The sequence below is a fragment of the Mytilus californianus genome, unplaced genomic scaffold (genome assembly GCF_021869535.1).
Source record: "Mytilus californianus isolate M0D057914Y unplaced genomic scaffold, xbMytCali1.0.p SCAF_10, whole genome shotgun sequence".
Classification (NCBI taxonomy): Eukaryota; Metazoa; Mollusca; class Bivalvia; order Mytilida; family Mytilidae; genus Mytilus; species Mytilus californianus.
Genome location: NW_026262582.1, coordinates 56,574,624 through 56,598,856, shown reverse-complemented (window position 1 = coordinate 56,598,856; position 24,233 = coordinate 56,574,624). Strand labels below are relative to the sequence as shown.

General features: G+C 32.0%; 1 protein-coding gene across 2 annotated transcripts in view; it reads left to right on the top strand.

Annotated features, from left to right (window-relative positions):
* Window positions 1-358: 358 nt before the first annotated feature.
* Window positions 359-24,233, top strand: part of LOC127718882 (A disintegrin and metalloproteinase with thrombospondin motifs 18-like) — a 41,703-nt gene continuing 17,828 nt past the window's right edge. For both annotated transcript variants that reach the window (XM_052224946.1, XM_052224944.1), the window contains exons 1-10: window positions 359-564; window positions 871-1,049; window positions 4,109-4,186; window positions 4,579-4,696; window positions 7,658-7,823; window positions 15,637-15,712; window positions 16,469-16,546; window positions 17,427-17,578; window positions 19,468-19,502; window positions 20,301-20,406. In XM_052224946.1, coding sequence (XP_052080906.1) covers window positions 468-564; window positions 871-1,049; window positions 4,109-4,186; window positions 4,579-4,696; window positions 7,658-7,823; window positions 15,637-15,712; window positions 16,469-16,546; window positions 17,427-17,578; window positions 19,468-19,502; window positions 20,301-20,406 — 1,085 coding nt within the window. In that variant the 5' untranslated portion in view covers window positions 359-467. The remainder of the gene's footprint in view (window positions 565-870; window positions 1,050-4,108; window positions 4,187-4,578; window positions 4,697-7,657; window positions 7,824-15,636; window positions 15,713-16,468; window positions 16,547-17,426; window positions 17,579-19,467; window positions 19,503-20,300; window positions 20,407-24,233) is intronic.

Genomic DNA, 24,233 nt, shown 5'->3' with positions numbered 1-24,233 from the left:
AATTCCTTTATCAAAATTAAACAAACCATCACATTTTGGTTTCAAACGTTAAAGATTTATAAATTGTGCATACCAGGTAAATTTGTTTTAATGGCATTTGTATTATATCAATGTAATTAGTCAAAATGACAAATAAAACAGAAAATCTCTTGACACACTTTAAATATGTATAAATTTTAATTGATGGGTTTTATGAGAAGTATTTTGCACGTATTACAAATAAATATATTTATGCAGATGTATTTGATGACACCTACATGTGCCCCCAATATACACTAAACAGACAATTTATTGCCTTGTTCTCCGGGCAATAATCGTCCTATTGCTTTGTACTACCTTTACATCTTGATTAGTTAGAATATAATCCTGATCCAAGACGGTACGGACTCTTTATTGCTTCCGAACCGAACAGCTGCATATTGCAGAAGTATATATGCAGGGACGGATTTCGGACAATATCGGGAATTATGGATTGGATGCATCCGCTACCAGTCGGAGTTTATTTTTTATATGTTATTCAGTTATTTTCACGTCAAAGTAATGCAGAAATACCTTCAAAAAATGGTAAGTACTTGACTTGTTTATAAAATCCAAATCTAAACAGCATGTTATAGATTTATTTATTTTCTTCTTTAAAAACGGAATAATGAACCATATATTAAAGAAGGAAATGTAAATGTAATATTGACTTCTGATTTGCATGTATAAAAAAACCTGGGAAACACTTTTTTCTTTTCGATTTATTACTATCTTTTATTATTGTTTTTATTTGCCTCTGTGTCATTTTTATTTTAAAACAACAGTTTAATGGTTGAAGTACATTGTCAATGGTCATTTTAATAGCCTTACTATATTTCAGTTTATTTTTAGGTACTGAACAGACACAAAATTCCAACGAAGAAACATTTCCAAGGGAAATAAGTTTCGATATACGTCAAAGTGAGGTTATAGAAACTTTAGATCTCAAAAGAAATCCAAATATTGATATTAATGTGCCAATGTGCTCTCTTGAAACCGGTTATGTGATATGTGAACTTGGTACCAGTAAAGTAAGTGTTACTTATTAATCTTCTTGGTTCGAAAGCATAATACCACTCTATTGGGTACGTTCGAAAACTATTCTCATTGCTTTTCTTTTTTTTTGGAGTTGTTATCTGGAACAGTTTCTAAATCCATCACTTACATTTTGTTGATCTATAGTTATTATGAAATAACAATTCAGAACATTTAAATTGTGAAAAGTCAATTCTAAATTAGTCTTAGCTTTTTTTAAATTATTTGAAATCGTGCACATATTCAGGACTGTAGGATTGTCTGGTTTGATTCCATGAATCTTAACAGAAAACTCCAATAAAAGAATTCTTAACAACGGTTTTTTTTCTCATTACGAACGCGCAAACAAACATATATTTAGTCTTGATAATGTTAACGATACAGTATCCAAATTGCACTGAGTACCAAATTTGCGCCCATTTTGCAAATAAAGCAGCTTAAATCTTACAGGTTTTCTTAGAATGTGAACACTTTGTAATTTCATAATTTGCCATTATGCACGTCTTTCAACATGGATAAATATATTTGAATATGCACAAAACGGTCACATTGTTTATCATATGACTATGAATTTTCTGTTTTCTCATTGCCTAAAAGCATTGGAAATCCTCTTTGATAAAACATTTTATTCCACTGCATGTTAATATTGATAGCGAACTCAACATTTGATTGGTTGAGACTATCCCACGTGACGTCGAACAAAACTTCATATTACCCTCTCAGTATCACATTCCCTCCCCTCTGAACGTCGGGAATTCTTTTTGCGACTTTACGCTCGGTTAATGTTTACAACGTTTTGAACGTTTTTTTATAGAGATAGTATAGTTATTTCGTTTTCAAAATTATTTCAGATCTAAAAACAAAACAAAATGAATAAATGATTAAATTTTGATCGGTACTGATTATCATTGTTAATGTAGTGTTTAGCTATAAAAACAAGCGGATAAGAAAAAGAAATATGTAATTTAATATTTTATGTCCAGGAAGTAAAACTATATAGGTATAGGTAATGGAATAAAACATTCATTCCCCTTGGCTTAGGCAGATAGGAAGATTTGTTTGAATGCGACATCCACTTAAAGTCATTTTTTTTTTAAATGAGCAATTAAATTAAGACACATGCAACCATTTCTTTCAAAAATTTCTTTCAAAATGAATATACATGTAGTAAGCATGCACTATTGTCAAATTGTTCTAAAAATGTGGAAAATAAAACAAAACATCTGTCATTCGATTTGTATGGATGTAAAGTTAAGCATGTATGCAATTTAGGTATTCGTCATTACAGAATCTTGTGTCATTTGGCGGTCGGTTCAAACACATTTTTCTATGATTCAGTATGGATTCAAAATTAAATATGAGGAACTGTACTGTTAATTAGGATACAACTACATAATAAACACAAAATGGAATCTGTTGTCTGTCTATTGAATAAACGTCAATATAGGTGCAATTTGGGTACCCCCACATTTACCTTTAAAAATTGAAAGATTCATACTTGCTTTTCTTTAACATCCATCTGAAGTGACAAACATTTACTCAACGATTCTGAAATTCAGTAACAGCCAACAGTATGGTAATATTTTATACTTATTTAGTTGAGGAAATTGATCAAAAAAGTAATAAAGATCTTTTAAGACGGATAATATAATCACAAAACTGAAAGGAAGTGAAATCAAATTAAAATATAAGAATACGCACTTTAGCCTATATACTAGTATCTTAGAGGTTTTTTTTATTCACAACTTAAAACAGATAAAGTATAATAAATGTCTCAAGCTTACAACAACGTACTTGTAGCATTACTGATTACTTAGTGGACTTAAAAAAAAATAACAAAGTCATAAACTATACGTTTGAAGACTATTATACTTTGTCATGATTTTACTGTTTTAGATTATATGTTTGTTTATAGTCTTTCGTGTAGTGTGTACGCTTAAAGAGCCTTGGGTGTAAAAATCATTCAATTTATTACTTATATACTGCATAAAGCAAACGACCGAGCATTTTGGATTTATCATTTTAATTTGTAGCGTGTATTATATAATTTTATATTAATAGGAATTGTTGTATTATAATTAATTCAGTATCAAATCTACCTGACATGACAAGGATAATGTTTTTAAAACATTTAAAGTCAGCAACATATTGTGAAAAAAACAGGTTTTCATAAAATCTTTAAGACAATTATAGATTTGTTTATTATTATCACGTTTCAAATTAGAATTGTATTGATATTTATTTTGAAAGCTGACTTGCATCCCATACCTTTTCTTATTGATAAACTTAAGAAAATATTTGCATTGGCTGTCTCTCTGCTAAGCACGCAAATTAAGGAGCAAGAGAACAAAATGTGATGTGCTTCTAGCGACGGACTTATACTTTTGATATAACATGATGATATCCGAGTTAGGGAGCTACCATTTGATTTTTATAGGGGGGGGGGGGGGGCTAGGATGAAAAATATTGTCCTGCATTTTTTTTTAGTTGTAATCTCTGTCCTGCCTTTTTATTTTTCACTCTATTCGGTCCTGCTTTTTTTTATTAGTTTATCCTGACTTTTATTACATAAATTGTCATCCTGCCTTTTTTTCCAAGTTGCTCATCCTGCCCCCCCCCCCCATAAAAAGCAAATGGTAGCTCCCTTATTGTATCGGTTTAAATTAAGCCCTAGATTTCATGTATCATTTGCATGTTATCATCCTATATAACAATGTTATTTTTGCGCTGTCATGCAAATTTTCCTGAACAACTTTTTTAACTGTTCGAAATAAGTTAGTTCATGGGGGCAGAATTGAATTGTATGCTGCTGATTAAGTGTTCAATTATAATTAACTATAGCATCCATAATAAGTTTTCTAAGTTAAAATCTTTATACGTTCACTTTAAATATGCTTTTTGCAGTCTTTGCTAAACATAACAAATACATTCTAAAATCAGAAAAGTGCTTCTTACGCATAATTTAAATTCCATTGAATGTTGTTCAGTGCATTTATCATATACATGTACGCAATAGTCCTCAATTCGTAATCGATTATGCTTTACTTTCATTTAGGATGTTGCGTTTTACCAATCAAAAGATCAAACTGGAGCTTTTTCTTTAAAAATAAGTAAAGATAATCATACAGAATTGGTAAGTAAATCGAAAGTACTTTATATTAATTTCTTCTTCGTTGGAGTAGTTTGTTCGGCATTGTTTAATGGTTGTTTTACGATTCTTAAAATACCTTATTCATTAACTTAAGTGGTTTATGTTTTTGCAGTTATGGTTAGCTTTATTGGAATAAGACTACTACAAGACATATTTATAACATACTTGTAAAAGTATCGCATACGAATTTGGTATATCTCTAGATTTATTGAATTAAGAAGGTTCATTTTTCCTAGTCTAAATATTTGTTAAATTAAAATAAATAATTCACTATACAAAACATACAAAAATCCGCACCACATTTTATCTAAACCCTCAATTTACTTCCTTGGCTCTTTGGCTTCGGTACTCAGATAACATTGTTGTGCTTTCAGGATGGTTACCTGGTATCAAACAATACGGCATATGTATTGGAGCCATCAGGAAAACTAGCCAATACGTTCAAAAATAATTCTCATTATCTACGAAAAAGAAGTGCTGGCATTGTTTCAAGTAAGTCAGCATTATTGTTTTGTTTTATATTTCATATGTATATATTTTAATTGTCTTAAAAGACTTCTCCTTTATTATAGAGTTTATAGTTTCCTAAAAACGAAAGAAATGATTACACAAATATTTTTACATATAAATTAGTTAATTTACGTTATATTGTGAATTTTGTACGCGTCTTGAATGTAAAACACATCATAGTTACATTATCAACTGATACGAAATGTCAAATAGCTTGTAATTAATTCTGTACATACTGCTTAAGGAAAATGATAGTTGTGGGAGTTATACAAACAGTAGATATCATCCTGTGTAATGAATGTCCTATATTAGTATCATAAGTATTCTTGTTGACATTTTAACGATTGTTTGATCATATTTCGTGTTGTATTGAAAGTTAACATTATTGAGTTAATTTACCTAAATGTCAAACAAGGAAATATGTAAAGAAAACGTAACTTATACAAAAAAATGTAAATATTACCTTAATTTAGGAAAATACGTTTGTCGATAAAATTTTAAATACACAAAGATGTGAGTTTTAACTTTGTAATATTTTCATGAAAGATTACAAGACACATTTATAACATATCAAAGTTTGTTAAAAAAAACTTAAAGTAAAAACGCCTCTCACATCTTTTTTCTTCATTCACTGTATTATGATATAACCATAAAAAAATAAACGGTTAGCATTTAAATATTAACGTGTATGTTATTATATTACAGAGAAGTTAAATTTGATGATCATTACATTCTTTTCTATTTGTCCAGAAATAAGTAAACCACGAAAGAGACTTGCCACTCTCCGATATCATGTTATACTAGCGGCCTATAAATGTCAGTTACTACAAAAAAATGTCGCAATGAAATTCAGATAACTTTGAAACAAAAGTATTAGCATTTCTGGTGGGTGCCTTTTATCTGTAAATTAACGGAAGTTAGTAATTATAATGATATGTGTGCTTTCAAATTTCATTGCCCAGTATCCCTTGTAGTTTTTTTTTTTCATTCGTATGGTCAAAATAACAAAGTTGTTTATATCAAATGAAATTTAAAAATTAGGTCTTAAAACTATGCTTTCAAGATATTCCAACAATATTCATGATATTAGGTAGTCTTAAAACTATGCTTTAAACATATTCCAACAATATTAGGTAGTCTTAAAACTATACTTTAAAGATATTCCAACAATATGAGGTAGTCTTAAAACTATGCATTAAAGATATTCCAACAATATGAGGTAGTCTTATAATTATGCCTTAAAGATATTCCAACAATATGAGGTATCCTTAAAACTATGCTTTAGAGATATTCCAACAATAAAAGGTAGTCTTAAAACTATGCTTTAAAGACATTCCAACAATATGAGGTAGTCTTAAAACTATGCATTAAAGATATTCCAACAATATGAGGTAGTCTTATAATTATGCCTTAAAGATATTCCAACAATATGAGGTATCCTTAAAACTATGCTTTAGAGATATTTCAACAATATAAGGTAGTCTTAAAACTATGCTTTAAAGACATTCCAACAATATTAGGTAGTCTTAAAACTATGCCTTAACGATATTCCAACAATATTAGGCAGTCTTAAAACTATGCGTTAAAGATATTGTAACAATTTTAGGTAGTGTTAAAACTATGCCTTAAAGATATTCCAACAATATGAGATAGTCTTAAAACTATGTATTAAAGATATTCCAACAATATGAGGTATCCTTAAAACTATGCTTTAGAGATATTCCAACAATATAAGGTAGTCTTAAAACTATGCTTTAAAGACATTCCAACAATATTAGGTAGTCTTAAAACTATGCCTTAAACTATTCCAACAATATTAAGTAGTCTTAAAACTATGCTTTAAAGATATTCCAACAATATTAGGTAGTCTTAAAACTATGCTTTAAAGATATTGTAACAATTTTAGGTAGTGTTAAAACTATGCCTTAAAGATATTCCAACAATATGAGATAGTCCTAAAACTATGTATTAAAGATATTCCAACAATATGAGGTATCCTTAAAACTATGCTTTAGAGATATTCCAACAATATAAGGTAGTCTTAAAACTATGCTTTAAAGACATTCCAACAATATTAGGTAGTCTTAAAACTATGCCTTAAACTATTCCAACAATATTAGGTAGTCTTAAAACTATGCTTTAAAGATATTGTAACAATATTAGGTAGTGTTAAAACTATGCATTAAAGATATTCCAACAATATAAGATAGTCTTAAAACTATGTATTAAAGTTATTCCAACAATATGAGGTATGCTTTAAAGATATTCCAATAATATTACATGATTTGAATAAACTACTATATATAATACAACACTGAAATCGAGTTTTGCATTAAAGGATTTTCATTTCCAAAAATAAAGGAATTTGTTTTTATATGCACAAATATATAGCTTTACTATCGATGTTTTTTGGTTAAGAATGGCCTTCTCCATCATGTTTTTGAATAATTCCCCACAATCCAAATTAAAGTTTTGAGAATTATTATATCACTTGTCAGTAGAAATAAAATCACACACACGAAGCTATGATACTGTGATTTTTAGTAAAACTTGACCTTGGTTTGGAACAAATTCATGGGACATTGACCTACCTCTTTAAGTTTATGCATAAAAAGTGTATACAGTTGTTCCGATAATTGTGAGAAATAATTATGAAAAATCAGTTCAATACCCGTAAGCTTTAAATTAGTTTATTTTGCTTTTTTGTTTTACCAGTATACAAATACAATAAATTTCACTGTTTATTTTTAGATTAGAAAGTAAAAAGTAGTCAGGATCTGAATAATATTTTTAGGGCCATTTAGGTAAATTTTAGTCTAGTTTAGTGCATGTTTTTAAAAACATTTCCGTTCTGTTATTTACAACTCTGCTTTAAGTATTTAATATGACAATACTGCACGTACTAGACATTTATAATTACAATGTTATAAATGACTATTTCAGATCGCCACCGGTCGTTCTTCACACAGTATTTAGGACATAACATGGTCCATTTATCCAGACGCCAGGTTGATCCGCGCGATAACTATATCACAGACAGTGACTTTGACATGCCATCAACCTTTACTGTAGAAGTCCTTATTCTCATTGATCATAGTTTATATAAAAAGTACGTCATATATCCCCTTTAGAGGTCAGATGAGTATTTTTACTTTGTTTTTATTATTACTTATCAATTTATTCAGTGGCAAATTTTAATGAAGGAAAATAAAATAGTATTCCGATATTTATCATCACAGTAGTTCACTATAGGTTACTGCAGTGTTGGTGTTACAACCAGTTTTAAAATACCATTGAAATCCTACATAAACTGCTGCCTGTCGTCATCGTCCGTAGTCCGGTGACTTTTACAAAAAATTTCTTCTCTGAAACTACATGGCTAAATTTAACCAAACTTTGCCACAAACATCATTGAAGTATCTAGTTTGAAAATGTGTCCGACCAACATGGCCGACATGACCAGAATTAGAACGTAGGGGTAAAATGCCAGTTTTGTGTATTATATTGAAAACCACTTTAGATTGAACAAATCTGTCAATGGCGCACAAGTTCAAAATGTTGAGATCTACCTAACATTTTATTTACATCATAACTGTCAGTAGTTCAATTTCAAATTGTTTCTTCACATTTGCCTATTAACTTGAAACCTATACTAGATAGATAGTAACTTTAAATAGCAAATGTGATCAGCCAGAAAAGACCTGCAAATCATTACATTTTTTTTGCGTGTTTGCTCATTGTCTTGAAATCAATGAAAGATAGACTCTCAAAAGGTTCAGCAGGACAAGATCTAAATATTTGACAATATGTCTGAAATCGTTGGTTGTCTTCTTGTCAGGGTTATTTTTCCCTTTTTTTCATTTTGACCCGAAGAAGCAGATAAAGAAAAACTATAAACAACAAAAATTATCAGCAAGTTTAAATAAAAAAGATCTTAGATTCTTAGTCATGATTTATATTCTAAGTTCAACGTTGAAAAGTTCAAAGATCGAGGCGAGCGACACAAGGTCTTTAGAGCTTAGTTTTTAAATGCAGTGTATTCAAAATAAGAATTATAAATATGTGACCTAATCTCTTGACCTTAACTAAAAATGTACATTAATTATCGCATGCATGCTTTAACATAGTACAAGATGAATTTATCAATATGTATGTAGAGAGATCCCATTACATTGAACAGTAATTGTAAAACTGATTAATATTTATAGAGAGATCATGTTGCATTGGAGAAACATTGCAATATGAATATAGGATATGTATATAAGAGATTCCAGTATATTGTTGTTTGTACACATGTAACTTTCGATATATTCACTTAGATTCTCCATATTTGTACATATGTCTTTCCATGCTATTCACGTACGTTCCCCATGTTTGTATACACCTGTCATTCCTGTCTATTCACGTAGGTTCCCCATGGTTGTATACACCTGTCATTCCCGTAAATCACATAAGTTCCCCATGTTTGTACACATATCACTCCCTCTCGGTTTAACGTAGGTTCCCCATGTTTGTACACATGTTACTCCTGGCTATACACGTAGGTTCCTCATGTTTGTACACATGTCAATCTCGACTTTTCAAGTAGGTTAGCCATTTTTGTACACAGGTCACTCCTGGCTATTCACGTAGATTACCCATGTTTGTACACATGTCACTCTTGGCTATTCACGTAGGTTCCTCATGTTTGTACACACATCACTTCTGGCTATTCACATAGGTTCCTTATATTTGTACACATGTCACTCCTGGCTATTCACGTAGGTTACCCATGTTTGTACACATGTCACTCTTGGCTATTCACGTAGGTTCCTCATGTTTGTACATACGTCACTCCTGGCTATTCAAGTAGGTTCCTTATATTTGTACAAATGTCACTCCTTGCTATTCACGTAGGTTCCCTATGTTTGTACATATGTTACTCCCGCTATTCACTTATTTTCCCCGTGTTTGTATAATTGTCACTTCAGTTATTAACTTAGGTTCTCCCTTAGTTTCCCAATGTTTGTACATATCAGTCTCGTTATTCACTTAGTTTCCCCATGATTGTACGTGTGTCAGTCACGATATTCCCTTAAGATTCCCCATCTTTGTGAACGGGACAATAACGACATTGACTTAGGTTTCCTATGTTTGAACACGTGTCACTCCTGGCTATTCACTTAAGTTCTTCATCTTTGTTAACGGAACAGTCAAGGTATTGACCTAGGTTCCCCATGTTTGTACACGTGTCACTCCTAGTATTTTTCTTAGGTTTCCTATGTTTGTACACATGTCAGTCACGGTTTTCAATTACGCTCCCTGTGTTTGTACACTTGTAACTCCCAGTATTGAGTTAGGTTCCCAATGTTTGTACATGTGTCACTTCTGAATATTCACTTAGGTTCCTCATCTTTGTAAACATAACAGTCACAGTAATGACTTAGGTTCCCCCATGTTTGTACAAGCGTCACTCCCTGTATTCATCTAGGTTCCCTATGTTTGTACACGTGTCAGTCACGGTTTTCACTTAATTTCTCCATGTTTGTACATGTGCCACTCCCAATATTCACTTTGGTTCCGCATGTTTTTGCGCGTCAGTAACAGTAATCAACTAGGACACTTCCTGTTCCCAACTTGCATTGTACAAAGAAAATTGCCTTTTAATGACAAAAAGCTTTTCGGGAAATATAAATAATATACGTTATACCTTAAACCAGTCTTACCAAAATGTCTACTAGCAGTGTGTTCGCCTATGTGGAATCAAAAGGGCATATAAAGTAAACAAATACGGTATAAAAATAGATTGATGGATTGAATGGTGTTTTAGTGCTAGTGGCAAACATTACATACATTTCAGGACGAGAACATATTACTAGTAATGTGATATGAACCCTGCTTTGTACTAGACTGACACACACAAATGGAATTTTAACGTTCTAGTTCATAAGGTAACATTCAACAGGAAGAGATTTCACTCTACTATCATGACACTTTACTGTGACTCCGAGCCCAACAGTTTTTGGTGTTTTCCTAAATGCTACGAGCTTAGCGGAGAAGTAACAATAACGAATTTCATGTTTTTCTTTTAAACCCACGACCTCCCGCAATCGATTAAAGCACACTACCAAAATACCACCGAGGCGATTGAATACAAGTATAATGTTTCTTTTTGTTATTCAGGAATTTCTCTCAATCAATTTGTCTTTTTTCAATTTACGTTAATATTCAAATTTTTCATAAAAAGTGGCTTATACTAGTGTATTAATTTATATTTCGTATTTTATCGGGTCAAACTCGAACAAATAATCATCATCATATACGTATTAGTTTACGATCTTGATATCATCTAGGATTTAGTGGAAAATGTTAAAAAGGCTATATTTTGTTTTTTATTCATTCCTAACGAAAAACTTTATAACATATACGTGTTCTTATGCTGCCATTGTCAGTTTTCGATATTTCAAGGTAGATCGGGGTCTAAATTATTTTTCTATTGGAGATATCTGCAAAAAGAATGTTTTCAATGATTTAAATTTTCAAATCTTGATTTTTATCAGGCAAATAATTCAGAAAATTTATTTTATAAAGGAATTTACAATAAATTTACCTATTTTGTGATTGTGTAAGAAAACGAAAACGGAATCCGTTTCTTTTTTTATTCACATAAATATGCATTTTTCCGTGTATAATCCTTACAAAAGCTGATATTTTTTCAGAAACTTAAGCTTTAAAAAAGGTCGGTGACCATACTTTTTATTATGTTTTTGAAATTATAGCATTTTGGCAAAGTATGGAAAATTCTACCCCTTTTTATATAAACCCGAATCTACCTTAACCACTATTTGATCAATAGAAGACCGAAATCCGATTTTTTTAAATATTTTCATTTTGTTGTGACAAGATTTATAAATATAATTAACTGCTTTCGTCAATGTACATATATAGAATAGATTATGGAAACGGGGAATGTGTCAAAGAGACAACAACCCTGCCAAAGAGCAGAAAAAACCCCCAAATCAATGTTTTCTGAAAGGAAGTTCTATTGACCAGGAATGCATTTAATGTACTTTTTATACAATCAATTGTTTATCTTTCAGCGCTTCCAATTTCAACATATAACTGGGTATCGGTTTGCACTAAAGTTTCTCTGACATTTTTAGACCGTTTTTAAACGGTTTATTTTCGGGTCTTTGATTTCAGTGATTTTAATTTTGTTTTAACAAGTATAAAAGAACAATATTCCAGTCATGTTTTGTGACGTTAGCGAAGATAAAAAAAATAAAAATAATATACAAAAAAAATGCATCAGATTGGTTGATTGATTTTTTGGTGTTTAACGCCACATTCAACACAATTAGCTATTTCGTGGCAATCCGTTTTCTGTTTTGGTGGAGGAAGCCGGGGTACTGAGAGAAAAAAACCAATCCACACAGCAGACATTTTGTGGTTGATTTAGTGGTAAAAAAGAGGAAAATATGATGTCAATGTATTATACATATATACAGTGTGTTCAATGTAGTATATTTATTAGTATTTGATATTCTTCCTAACTTTTTCTATAAATTGTTTATACATGCAAAGAATTTTGAACTTCTCGCATTATATCCGCTTAAAAAAATATGGAAAGAGAGAAATTTTGGAAAATGTGGGATAGAGTGCATGGTTACTTTTTTCGATAGGTTAAAATGTACTTAAATATAATTTGGAGTTTAGTATGACGTCCATTATCACTGAACTAGTATACATATTTGTTTAGGGGTCAGCTGAAGGACGCCTCCGGGTGCGGGAGTTTCTCGCTGCATTGAAGACCCATTGGTGGCCTTCGGCTGTTGTCTGCTCTATGGTCGGGTTGTTGTCTCTTTGACACATTCCCCATTTCCATTCTCAATTTTATTGGTAGTGTCCGTAAATTAATACACTGGAGCCAGTTAAATGTTGGTGTGTAATACGTCATACTTGTCGGACAACTTTTGCCCTAACACAGAGCGCATATTTGATTTCTTCTCTGACCCCCCCTCTCTCTCTCTTTCTCTCTCTCAAATGAATGTAAATAAAAGACAAGTTTCAATTAAAATATCAATACTCGTCGCATCGCCTATGTAGCAGGCAATTTTGTTGGAGATTCGAGACAACAAACTCTTTTCTGCCGCACAATAATTCTAGAAGCAATTACCTTCTTTTTCATACCCTTGATGCTAGGTAGATGACTAGAGATTGTTCTACTCACAATAAACACCAGCGACTGATTTCACAAAAATATTTACGAGAAAAAATACTCGTTAGTCAAGATCATTTCAGTATAACTTACGATTGATTTTTGTGGTATTTTTATGGAAAGAGCCCATGCATTTATATATTTGTACTATTACATTGAGCTTAGAATACAAGTATGTACAACATGTCGACTCTTTAAATTGGCTGAATAAATTTGATTCGTTTATATAGTTTCGATTCTTTTCATAGCAACGCTAGGAATTAAGGCCAGGGTGTATAGCTTGATTTTGAACCGTTTATAATCTGTCTAAGGGGGAAATAAATAAGATGATAAAATTGAGAATGGAAATGGGGAATGTGTCAAAGAGACAACAACCCGACCATAGAGCAGACAACAGCCGAAGGCCACCAATGGGTCTTCAATGCAGCGAGAAACTCCCGCACGGCCACCCGGAGGCGTCCTTCAGCTGACCCCTAAACAAATATGTATACTAGTTCAGTGATAATGGACGTCATACTAAACTCCAAATTATACACTGGAAACTAAAATTAAAAATGATACAAGACTAACAAAGGCCAGAGGCTCCTGACTTGGGACAGGCGCAAAAATGCGGCGGAGTTAAACATGTTTTTTGAGATCTCAATCCTCCTCTATACCTCTAGCCAATGTAGAAAAAACAAACGCACAACAGTACGCACAGTAAAACTCAGTATAAGAGAAGTCCGAGTCCGATGTCAGAATAGGAAACAAAAGAAAATAAACAAAATGACAATAATACATAAATAACAACAGACTACTAGCAGTTACTGACATGCAAGCTCCAGACCTCAATTAAACTGATTGAAAGATTATGTCTTCATCATATGAATATCAGGCACAATCCCTCCTGTTAGGGGTTTAGTATTATACCGTCATAAAATATACGAGAAGAACATAACCCGTGTCATGCCAACAACTGGTTTTAGAATAAATGTGTTTAATTCCGATGAGTTCACTTTTGGTCGCATTTACATTTTCACTGTATGTTCCTTTTTCTAAATTATTTATACATTGCAGATTTACTTAGATGCACATTAATAAAGAACTTTATTTTATATAGATCAGACCATTTCATGAAATCAATTTTATGTGAAATATGCCAAAAAAGTCGTGTACAATTTAGCGCTGTCATGACGCGAACGTCAAATTACAGTTATGGGGACATGTCATTAGACATCTTAGATCGTTTCTTTTGTTCTACCTGCAGCCCAAACAAAAATATATATCATATCATTTTAGAGGAAATTAAATGTGTTTTCCATTCATATCAGTTAAAAGGTGTTAAAAATTGGCGATCAAGTAAAATTTCGTTTAATATACAGCCTCCGAATTACTCCATGTCTATTTTGTCCATCGGGACATTTTATTGGACACGGGAAAACTGACAATGTTATGAAAGCAAGACCGCAGTTATATAGTTTTGACTTCAGATAGCTTCTTTAGGACATGCATACATTTTCTGATACTATTAAAAATCACAAACATTTGTTATATCTTATAATATTGAAGGCAGACATTTTTTATAAGAGCTGAGCAGTAAAATGGGACATTTTTTCTCTTTCTTATTTCAACGCTTTTGATAATCTTCTTTCTCTACCAGTTAAAAACATTGATGACGCCATTTTTAATCAATGGTATACAAAACTGTTGTAAAATTTTATCACATTTAACCTACCAACTAATCTGCACTGCGATTTCAAAGACATGCACAACACAAGAATGTAACAGTGGGACACCCTTAAAATGACGTTGCAGGCATCGAAACGAGCAAAGTTTTCCTTTACATAATATAAAAAGCACAAAATCATCTATTGTATTGATTTCTTTGGTTTATTTCCTTTAGAATGATATGCAGAACATGGATATTTATTGTGTAGGAAAAAAGCTTGAAAAGGGAATAACATTCTACCGCATTTTTTTTTTAAAGAGACACCAATACCGTGCGCAACGTCCTTAAGGTAGATGGGGTGTCTAAATTATAATCCATAGAATTTTTTAATAATTTGCCAGAATGTAGTTTATTTCATGCTTTTTAAAAAAAAATAATAAAAGAATGGGTCACGTGGCTTATTTTCACGCTACAGGTTGTGCAAAATTGACAGATTTTTGTATAGATTATGCATGCAAAACCCAATTTTCTGCCATAAAACGAAAACTACACCATAGAATTTTGAGATAAAATATGAGAAGATAGCTCTAATATTATGCTTTCAGATAAGAAAAAGAAAAAAATGGGATCACGGGACCCGTTTTCTTGCTACATAATAAAATAGGTAAATTCCTAACACATTCTATTGTAAAAGTAACTTTACCTGAATTATCTGCCTTTACATTTGAGTTGCCTCCCCTTATGTGACAAAGTTGGAAAAAATGAATCAAACAAAAGTATTCTGTTTTTTATAAAATACGACCATAAATATGATAAAACATGTCATTTTCTATATTGAAATGAAAATTCTTACACATGAATTACAGACTACTCTCAAAATTTGCACATTTTATTAAAGATCTAGACCGATTGTTTTCTGGTATTTCAAAATCCAAGATGGAGGAAGACACCCTATCTACCTTAATACCACTATATTTTGTTTAATGCTCTTTAAAGACTAAGAACATTACGGTGTGTTGTAAAGATCTATTCATAATGTGCACATTTAAAATTGATTCTAATTTGACATTTTTACAGATTCTACAAAAAACATGGCAACGATGATGATACTATGACGAAATTAAGATATTATTTTACACATGTTGTTAATGGAGTAAGTAGACTTATACATATATTAAATTAAACGAAGACTTATCATGGAACAATAAACCATAGTAAAATATTTCCGATGGTGTGTTTTAAAAAATGAAAACAACAGGTTATAAAATCAACTAATGTCCATTAAAATGACGATATTTTGGAATCGAGTTACAAGAAAAAAGGTATAAATTGTACACCGTATCTTAGTTTTTAAGAAGGACATTTTGAAGCTGAATGGGAAAAAATACAAATGAACCAGTATTTAAAACAACAGAAAAGGGAATTCTGAATCCGAATAAAATTTAACATTTCTATACTTTTGGAAAATGAGATTATGCCAAAGTTTTTTTTCTTTATTTGTTTTGCGTTTACTTGTTTGAGGTCAAAGACAAATCCAAAATATTTCAGAAAAAAATTAATTCATTTGAAATTCAAAGATGACGTGCTTTATTCTTATTCTTATTTCATACGATGTTTTTTTTATCATTAATTGTGTGAATTAAATTTGCTACATTTGTTGTCAAATAATACTTTATAAAGGAGGAAGTCTGATAAAGGTCATTATTTGGCCCCCCAAATTGCAAAAGTAGTAAAATTATACCAACCTTTTTTAAATCGTCTTTTTTTTTAAATAAATGAACAGGTTAATATAATCTGCACACGTAAGTACTGATATGTCCAAGGAATAACCAAGTATCAATCAATTTATAAGAGAATATACAATATGAAAAAGATCCTTAGATTTCTTTATTTTGTTTTTTTTTTGTAGATAGATTTACGTTTTTCATCAATTAATAATACTGATTTTCATATAAAAATAAAACTGGCTGGATTTTTTGTTGCAAAGGTAAGTATATTGTTATTCATATTCCTCCTTATTGATATGTAAAGACTCGGACTTGTCTTCAAAACCTCATATTACAGTTTATTCCTGAAGACATTATTCGATTCCGATATGTCTTAAGCTTAACGTGTCGAAGGGTTGCTATATATACTATTAGGTGTAGAATCTACATTATAAATCTTTTTTCGATAAATCAAATGTATGTATGTATGTGGTGAATGTATTCATGTGTGTTTTCCATGCTCACTAGAGTTGTAGCCATTATTCAAAATAAAAAATCAGTACTAATAAAGTTAGTAAAACCACAGTCTTCAGCTAAATGTTTAAAAGAAATTTACAAATGAAAAACCTTGGAAATAACAGCTGCATACACATAATAATTTATAATAGCCTGGATTCCTGGTTCATTGCTCCACAATAGACTGACACCAAGAGGAAATTTGGCCAGGATGCCAGGCTAAATTAATAATAAGCAAGAGTTATTACCCTTTTAACATGTAAATGAAAATTACTATACACAAGATAAAAATTGTGGGTAAAAGTATACAATGCTATTGATTCATTTCCATACAAATTGTCCTTGTAACTCGCACTTTTGCGGATTACTGTTTAGTACACTTTTGCGGATTACTGTTTAGTGCACTTTATTATTACCCAAAAACACATATTTAGAAAAGTTCAAAAAGCAATGGAACTTTAATTTGAATGTTTCTTCAAGTCCTATTTACATATTTACACAGTTCAATACAAATATTAAAACCTTGAATTATGTTCAATCGCTTTTTATGTTTTATTTTTAAAATCTGCACAGATAATTCAAAGACAAATAAAATCACACGACAAGAAAGGTTATAAATCCAATCAAGATGTTATTTACTTCCAGAATCCTACAGATATGCCTTTTGTATTAACTTATTCCCAGGGACAGGATAAACGATCAAAGGTGGATGGAAGTACGACATTGTTAGGATTGACGAACTTTCTGAAAAAATCAACAAATTTACCAAAACACGACCACGCCATGTTCTTTACAGAGTAGGTTTAACCAAATATGTTTAAACCATGTACTCACCATTTATATACAGATTTTTAAAAGCCTAAAGATTTATACAACGATACTGATAAAAGTTTTTTGAACAAACCTGCAAATTTTACCTGTTTGTGCAATATCGTCAATTCTAGACTGTTAATTGTGTTGGCTGGTTGTTTTCTTTTGTTATATATAATTGTTGAGCAAAATTTGAGACGAATTGTATATAAATATATATATATATATAATGTACTGGCGATCCTGCAATCAACTAGTACATGGTGATATCAAAGTATAATAGCATGTATATACCAAATATGTAAAATAATCGTGTATACTTACCTTACACGTAAGGACATACATTACGTTGGCGAGACAGAACAGCCATTCAACAAACGCATGAATGGCCATCGAAGTGACTACGCCTGCAAGCCCGACCTCCCCGTAAGTCGTCATTTGATATCACCTGGGCACACCCAAGCTGATCTCAAAAACCTTACCATCACAATCATAGACCACAACTAGGGTTCGTCAAGGGCCGAAAGACAGACTTACGGGGAGGTCAGGCTTGCAGGTGTAGTCACTTCGATGACCATTCATGCGTTTGTTGACTGGCTGTTCTGTCTCGCCAATATACTGAATGCCACATCGACACTGAAGAAGGTATACCACATTCTGTGTTTTGCAAGTTACATTACAAAATATAGTGTACACATCCCCGGTGGAGTGGCAAGTAAATGTTTGAGTATTCAGTATTTGTTGGCAAGTCAGACATCGTCTGTTACCACACGACTTGCACCATCCTGCAGTTGAACAGCTTTTATTAGAGGATTCTTTTAAGGATTCTTTTGGAATTTTTTGAATTTTACTAGTTTAAATACCAGCTAGGGTTCTTTTCATTTGGTAGGGATGTACAAGTACGCATCCACGTCCAATTATTTAATCTTAGCCCAAATTTACTATTATTTTTTCTTTTCATTATAATACTGCTATTTATTTGGGATGATAAATACGCAGCCTCTGTTTGACATATTTTACCAGCTTATATCGATCAGTGGTGTTTTTTGGGAATGTATTTACACGCAGTTGTTGTAACATCTTAACTGACGTCATTTTGGAATTTTAGAGTTGTGCCAGTTCGTATCTCTAATTACTATTTTCATTTTAGGCATGTCTTTGAGTCGTTTTTTGAAAATTTATTAGCGTCTCTACATATGATTATCGGGTGAAACTGTTTCACTTTTTTTATTGTATAGAATTCAAGATTGCTATAGTTTTAATAATCAGAATAGATTGATCTGATTCATTTTACATCGTACTCATACTGATGAAGGATATCTGTTATCCGAAATATTTATAGTTACATTTGTTCGTTTATTGTCATTTTTTGGTGATGTTGAACCCTTTTAGACTGGGTATATATTATATTTTGTAGTGTACTGTATCATATTTATATGATCCATCGCCCCGTAAGATTTATCGTTGGCTATTATTCAGTCATTTTATATATATATATATATAGATATATACAAAAAGATAATTTGTATAGTACCCATTTTTTTTTTAAATAGCTAATTGCAGGATAAAAATAATTAGAATTGTCGGAATAAACGAAATATGCTCTAAAAAATAAATGGTGAAAATATAGAAATCCGTTGGTCGTAACATCCTTGGTTTTCAGGTTTAAAATACTTCCAACATATTAACTTAAACTGGAGTATCCATAATAAAAATGTGGAAATTAAACATTTGACCATGGCTTAGATATGGTTACACTTTTCAATATAGTGATAGATCATATTATCATATTATCTTAAGTTCGTTATGTTTTAAACACCTGCAAAAATTAAGCGTTAAAATCGAGGTTTGTACCTAAAGTTTAATATTTTTTCAGACATGATGCTACAAATGGCAGAGGATACATATTAGGTATGTTACCAATACTTTATCTCCCTTAAGTAAAACGTTTCTGTTGACCATTATTGAAGTAATTGTATATATCAATCATAATGACCTGTTTTCAAGTGATCTAATAGTCTATGTATTGTTATTTCTGTTGTAAAACCGTGTGCTGTTGTGTAAGATCAATATCGATAATAAGGTGCTAGCCTGTATCTAATCTTTAAAAAAAAGTTTTACAGTATATTTACTATGTTTAAAGTCGCATTCTTACCATTTGCACATGTCCGAAAGATTGACTGGCTGAAAGAAATATGATCCCCCAACAGGCATGAATCACATGCTCAATAGGGGGTCCGTTTGGCTGCGCGAGATAGACATTGTTGCCACGATGTCACAGAAGTAAGGGTTCGAATCCCGCTGAGGGAAGCACAACAATTTGAAAATTTGAAAATCTAACATTGTTGGGCTAAATTTGAGACGAATTATACATACGAATGAACTCTCGTCCGGTCTGAATAAGTACGTTAAATTCGATGGCGGATGTAGGGTGACAATTACTCTGTACATTAAAGAATCCTTGAAATCACTCTTTGAGGGTTCTATCGGTGGCCAGGTTCAAAAGAACTTGAATGTTTTAGAGTGCCAGAATAGGTCACAACCAAAGCCTTCAATAGTATCACTGGGTGGAATGGTCAGTATACCTATTCCATTTAAGAGCAACGTGTGCTAAGCACAAATTCAGCATTATGGCATACATACTTTTAATAGTTTTATTTTATGGTTTGTTGGAAAGTGTTTAGTAGAGCCTCATTATTCTATTTGTAGGAACGAGTTATTTAAGTGGGATATGTACATCTATGAGTACATCCGTTATTGTTGACCATGGATCATATAATTCAGGGGGAATCGCAGCGCACGAACTTGGACACAAGTAAGTAAAGAATGACTAAATTGTTTTCCGTTTAATTGTCAATCAACAAATAAATAATGAGACAAATTTAGTAAGAAAGTAATTAAAATCTATATGAAATGAGACATCGCTGTTTGTTGTAGAAATTACAAGACAGCCGAGGCCAATTGACATCGCTGTTTGTTGTAGAAATTACAAGACAGCCGAGGTCAATTGACATCGCTGTTTATTGTAGAAATTACAAGACAGCCGAGGTCAATTGACATCGCTTTTTGTTGTAGAAATTATGTGACAGCCGAGGTCAATTGACATCGCTGTTTGTTGTAGAAATTAGGAGACAGCCGAGGTCAATTGACATCGCTGTTTGTTGTAGAAATTACAAGACCGCCGAGGTCAATTGACATTGCTGCTTGTTGTAAAACTTACAAGACCGCCGAGGCCAATTGACATCGCTGTTTGTTGTAGAAATTACAAGACAGCCGAGGCCAATTGACATCGCTGTTTGTTGTAGAAATTACAAGACAGCCGAGGTCAATTGACATCACTTTTTGTTGTAGAAATTACGAGACAGCCGAGGTCAATTGACATCGCTGTTTGTTGTAGAAATTAGGAGACAGTCGAGGTCAGTTGACATCGATGTTTGTTGTAGAAATTACAAGACCGCCGAGGTCAATTGACATTGCTGTTTGTTGTAAAAATTACAAGACAGCCGAGGCCAATTGACATCGTTGTTTGTTGTAGAAATTACAAGACCGCCGAGGCCAATTGACATCGCTGTTTGTTGTAGAAATTACAAGACAGCCGAGGTCAATTGACATTGCTGTTTGTTGAAGAAATTACAAGACAGCCGAGGTCAATTGACATCGTTGTTTGTTGTAGAAATTAGGAGACAGCGTATGTCAATTGACATTTCTCTTTTTACATTATTCGAAGTAAAATTTAACACAACACTACAAAACAACCCAGAGAAGTGCAACTAAGAGAGAGTACACGTTTTTGTTTAATCACTTTTATTCCAGTGTTCACTAATTTGAAGTCAGCCATGGATTGAATTGTTAAGGGATTTCCTTATTTGATGCCATGTAGTTTAAGGATTATAAACCAAATATATAATAATTGTCTTCAGGTATCACAATTTAGTATCAGCAACAACGAATTAACACGAAATATTTGACAGTGCATGTTAGGAAATATAATTGGTTCACAATATTTTTTTTTGTCTTCTATTTCAATGCTGAAGTAAATATCTCTTCAATTTGTTTTTTTTTTATCAATTTATAGATTCGTTACGAAATGGGTGGTATTGAATATGTTTGAACAAGAGTAGAAATGCCTTGCAGAAGGTGTGCATGGTTGGCCTGTAGCAATGCAAAATGGATGCCCCTATATGATGGCCCTATCCATCTTATCATATTTTTATTGGCAGTCTAAAGCAGAAGGAATAATGATTAAGGCTACATTTTCGTTCCCTCAATTCAAATTTAAACAGTTGAATCTATCATTTAACAAAAAATATCTGACGTATAATCATTATGTCTTGTGAACATCTGATGGATATTAAATGATAGATATATAAAACTGTTGGAATTTTTTTTAAAGTAAAAAGATGAACGTATGTGCTCAGATCACGCATTTCTACAACTTAATAGATCTGTTCTTAGTGTCTTTTTTGTTGTTGGGATGTATAAATACCTTGCCACGTCCGGTCTGTGTTTTGTTAGATGTTTTTTCTGCTTTGTATCAGTCTGATGAGTTGAGCCCTTTTCAACTGATTTTTATAGTTTGTTCTTATGTTGTACTGTTACACCACTGTCCCAGGTTAGGGAGAGGGTTTGGCGCCAACAAACAAGTTTAACCCCGCCACATTCTGTATGTGCCTGCCCCAAGTCAGGAGCCTGTAATCCAGAGGTTGTCGTTTGTTGCTGTATATCAAATTGGTTTTTCTTTCATTGTTTTGTACATAAAGCAGGCCGTTATTTTTCTCTTTTGAATTGTTTTACGTTTATCATTTCGGGGCCTTTATAGTTGACTATGCAGTATGGGTTTTGCTCATTGTTGAAGGCCGTACAATGACCTATAGTTGTTAACTTCTACGTCATTTGGTCTCTAGTGGAGAGTTGTCTCATTTGCAATTATACCACATCTACTTATTTTTATAATTAATAGCCTCATTTTGAGAACTTGTCATGCATATTTAGATATGGGTTAATGCCTTTCCAAAAACATATTTTGCCACAAGATGTCTTATGCAATAAGTAAATGCGGATGCACTATCTTTTTGGATTAACCATTGCTAGTAACTATTTGTAATGAAATGGGCAATTTTACAGGTTGAATATGTCAATTTTAACATGATTATTTAGTCATCCTGACATAGCAAATAGCATTTTTGATCTTAAGTGTCCATATTTCATGTCTTACTGATGTAATCTCCAAAGCACACTAAGTTTATGAGATAATTGAAATATTTAAATATATTTGCAATGTCAGGGACCAAATACTTTAATATTTAATATAATGCTATTTTGTGAGCGTCCTGCATATGCATGCAAGAAATATTTGCCAGTGGACGTTAAGCAATCAACAATAAATCAATCTATCAAAAGTAAAACGAAATCACAATTAAACTAAAGTCTTTATTTCCTCCATGGCATCCGTGTTAAAAAATATCTATTATTTACAATTCTTTACTAGTTATTAAAATTAAAGGAAATGTGAGGTTAAAGGTTAATGAGACAGCATCCCAATAATACGTAAGAACTGTAGGATATTATTATCCATGTGTGTAACAAGTGTTTTAGGAATAACATCAATCACGCACGCTCGAGACCAAAACTTTGGAGAGCCAAAAATATAACACTTTTGAGAGCATGCATAAAAAATGAAAAATGCCTTAACCGAAAACTGAAACCGTCTAAGGTCAACTTTGACTGAAGGAGTTGCAACCTTAATTTAAGCACAATTGACTGGGAATAAACAAATAAACCGTTTAGTTTAAATTTTGCCAATACATAAGCACTGACAACCAGGTAGATGGTACACTCGGTGACTTTACTTTAAGCTTCAAAATACATATGCCGCAAAGTACGATATTATACAATTATAGACTTTGTATGAGGTCGATACGAGGTGATATCGACCTAAGAGAAGAATATGGACTGAGGACGGAGTCCGAGGTCGATATGCTTCTCTAGGTCGATATAACATCCTATTGACCGCAACCAAAAGCTACAATTGTTATATTGTTAATCAACAACTATTGCATGAACAATGTAAAATTGAGGATTTCTAGAATGTATTTTTAGTAACATGCTGTATGCCCTGTGTAATATGCTGTTTTTGACCAACGAAAAGCTAAACACAACAGTATTGTCGTGCAATCTGAGTAAATATATATTTACATGTGATCAAGTTTTAACGAATCTCAAATCCTTAAAAATATTCGATTAATAAAATTCAAATGTAATGATGATTTAGTTAAAATTATGATTAAGATATTCTGTTAAAGTAATACCAGGCTACCTAATACGATAAAACAAAATTTGATCATTCAAAATAAACATTTCTAAGGCTAAAAATGGATATTAAATGATATTGTTAGTATATAATCAGTTTAAGAGATATGAATTTGTGTATCTAAAATATGGTTAGGCAATGATAAGAACTTTAAGTTAGGAACATTCGCCATTAAATCTAATACCAAGCGTATTCTAGTTCTAAGGCTTACTGAGTGGGTTATATAATTGTTTCATCTAATTATGATAAAATATTAACTCCAACACGATACAATTAAAAGTACATAACACGCCAACGAATACAATAAAATATGAAATAACAAGGGACACGCC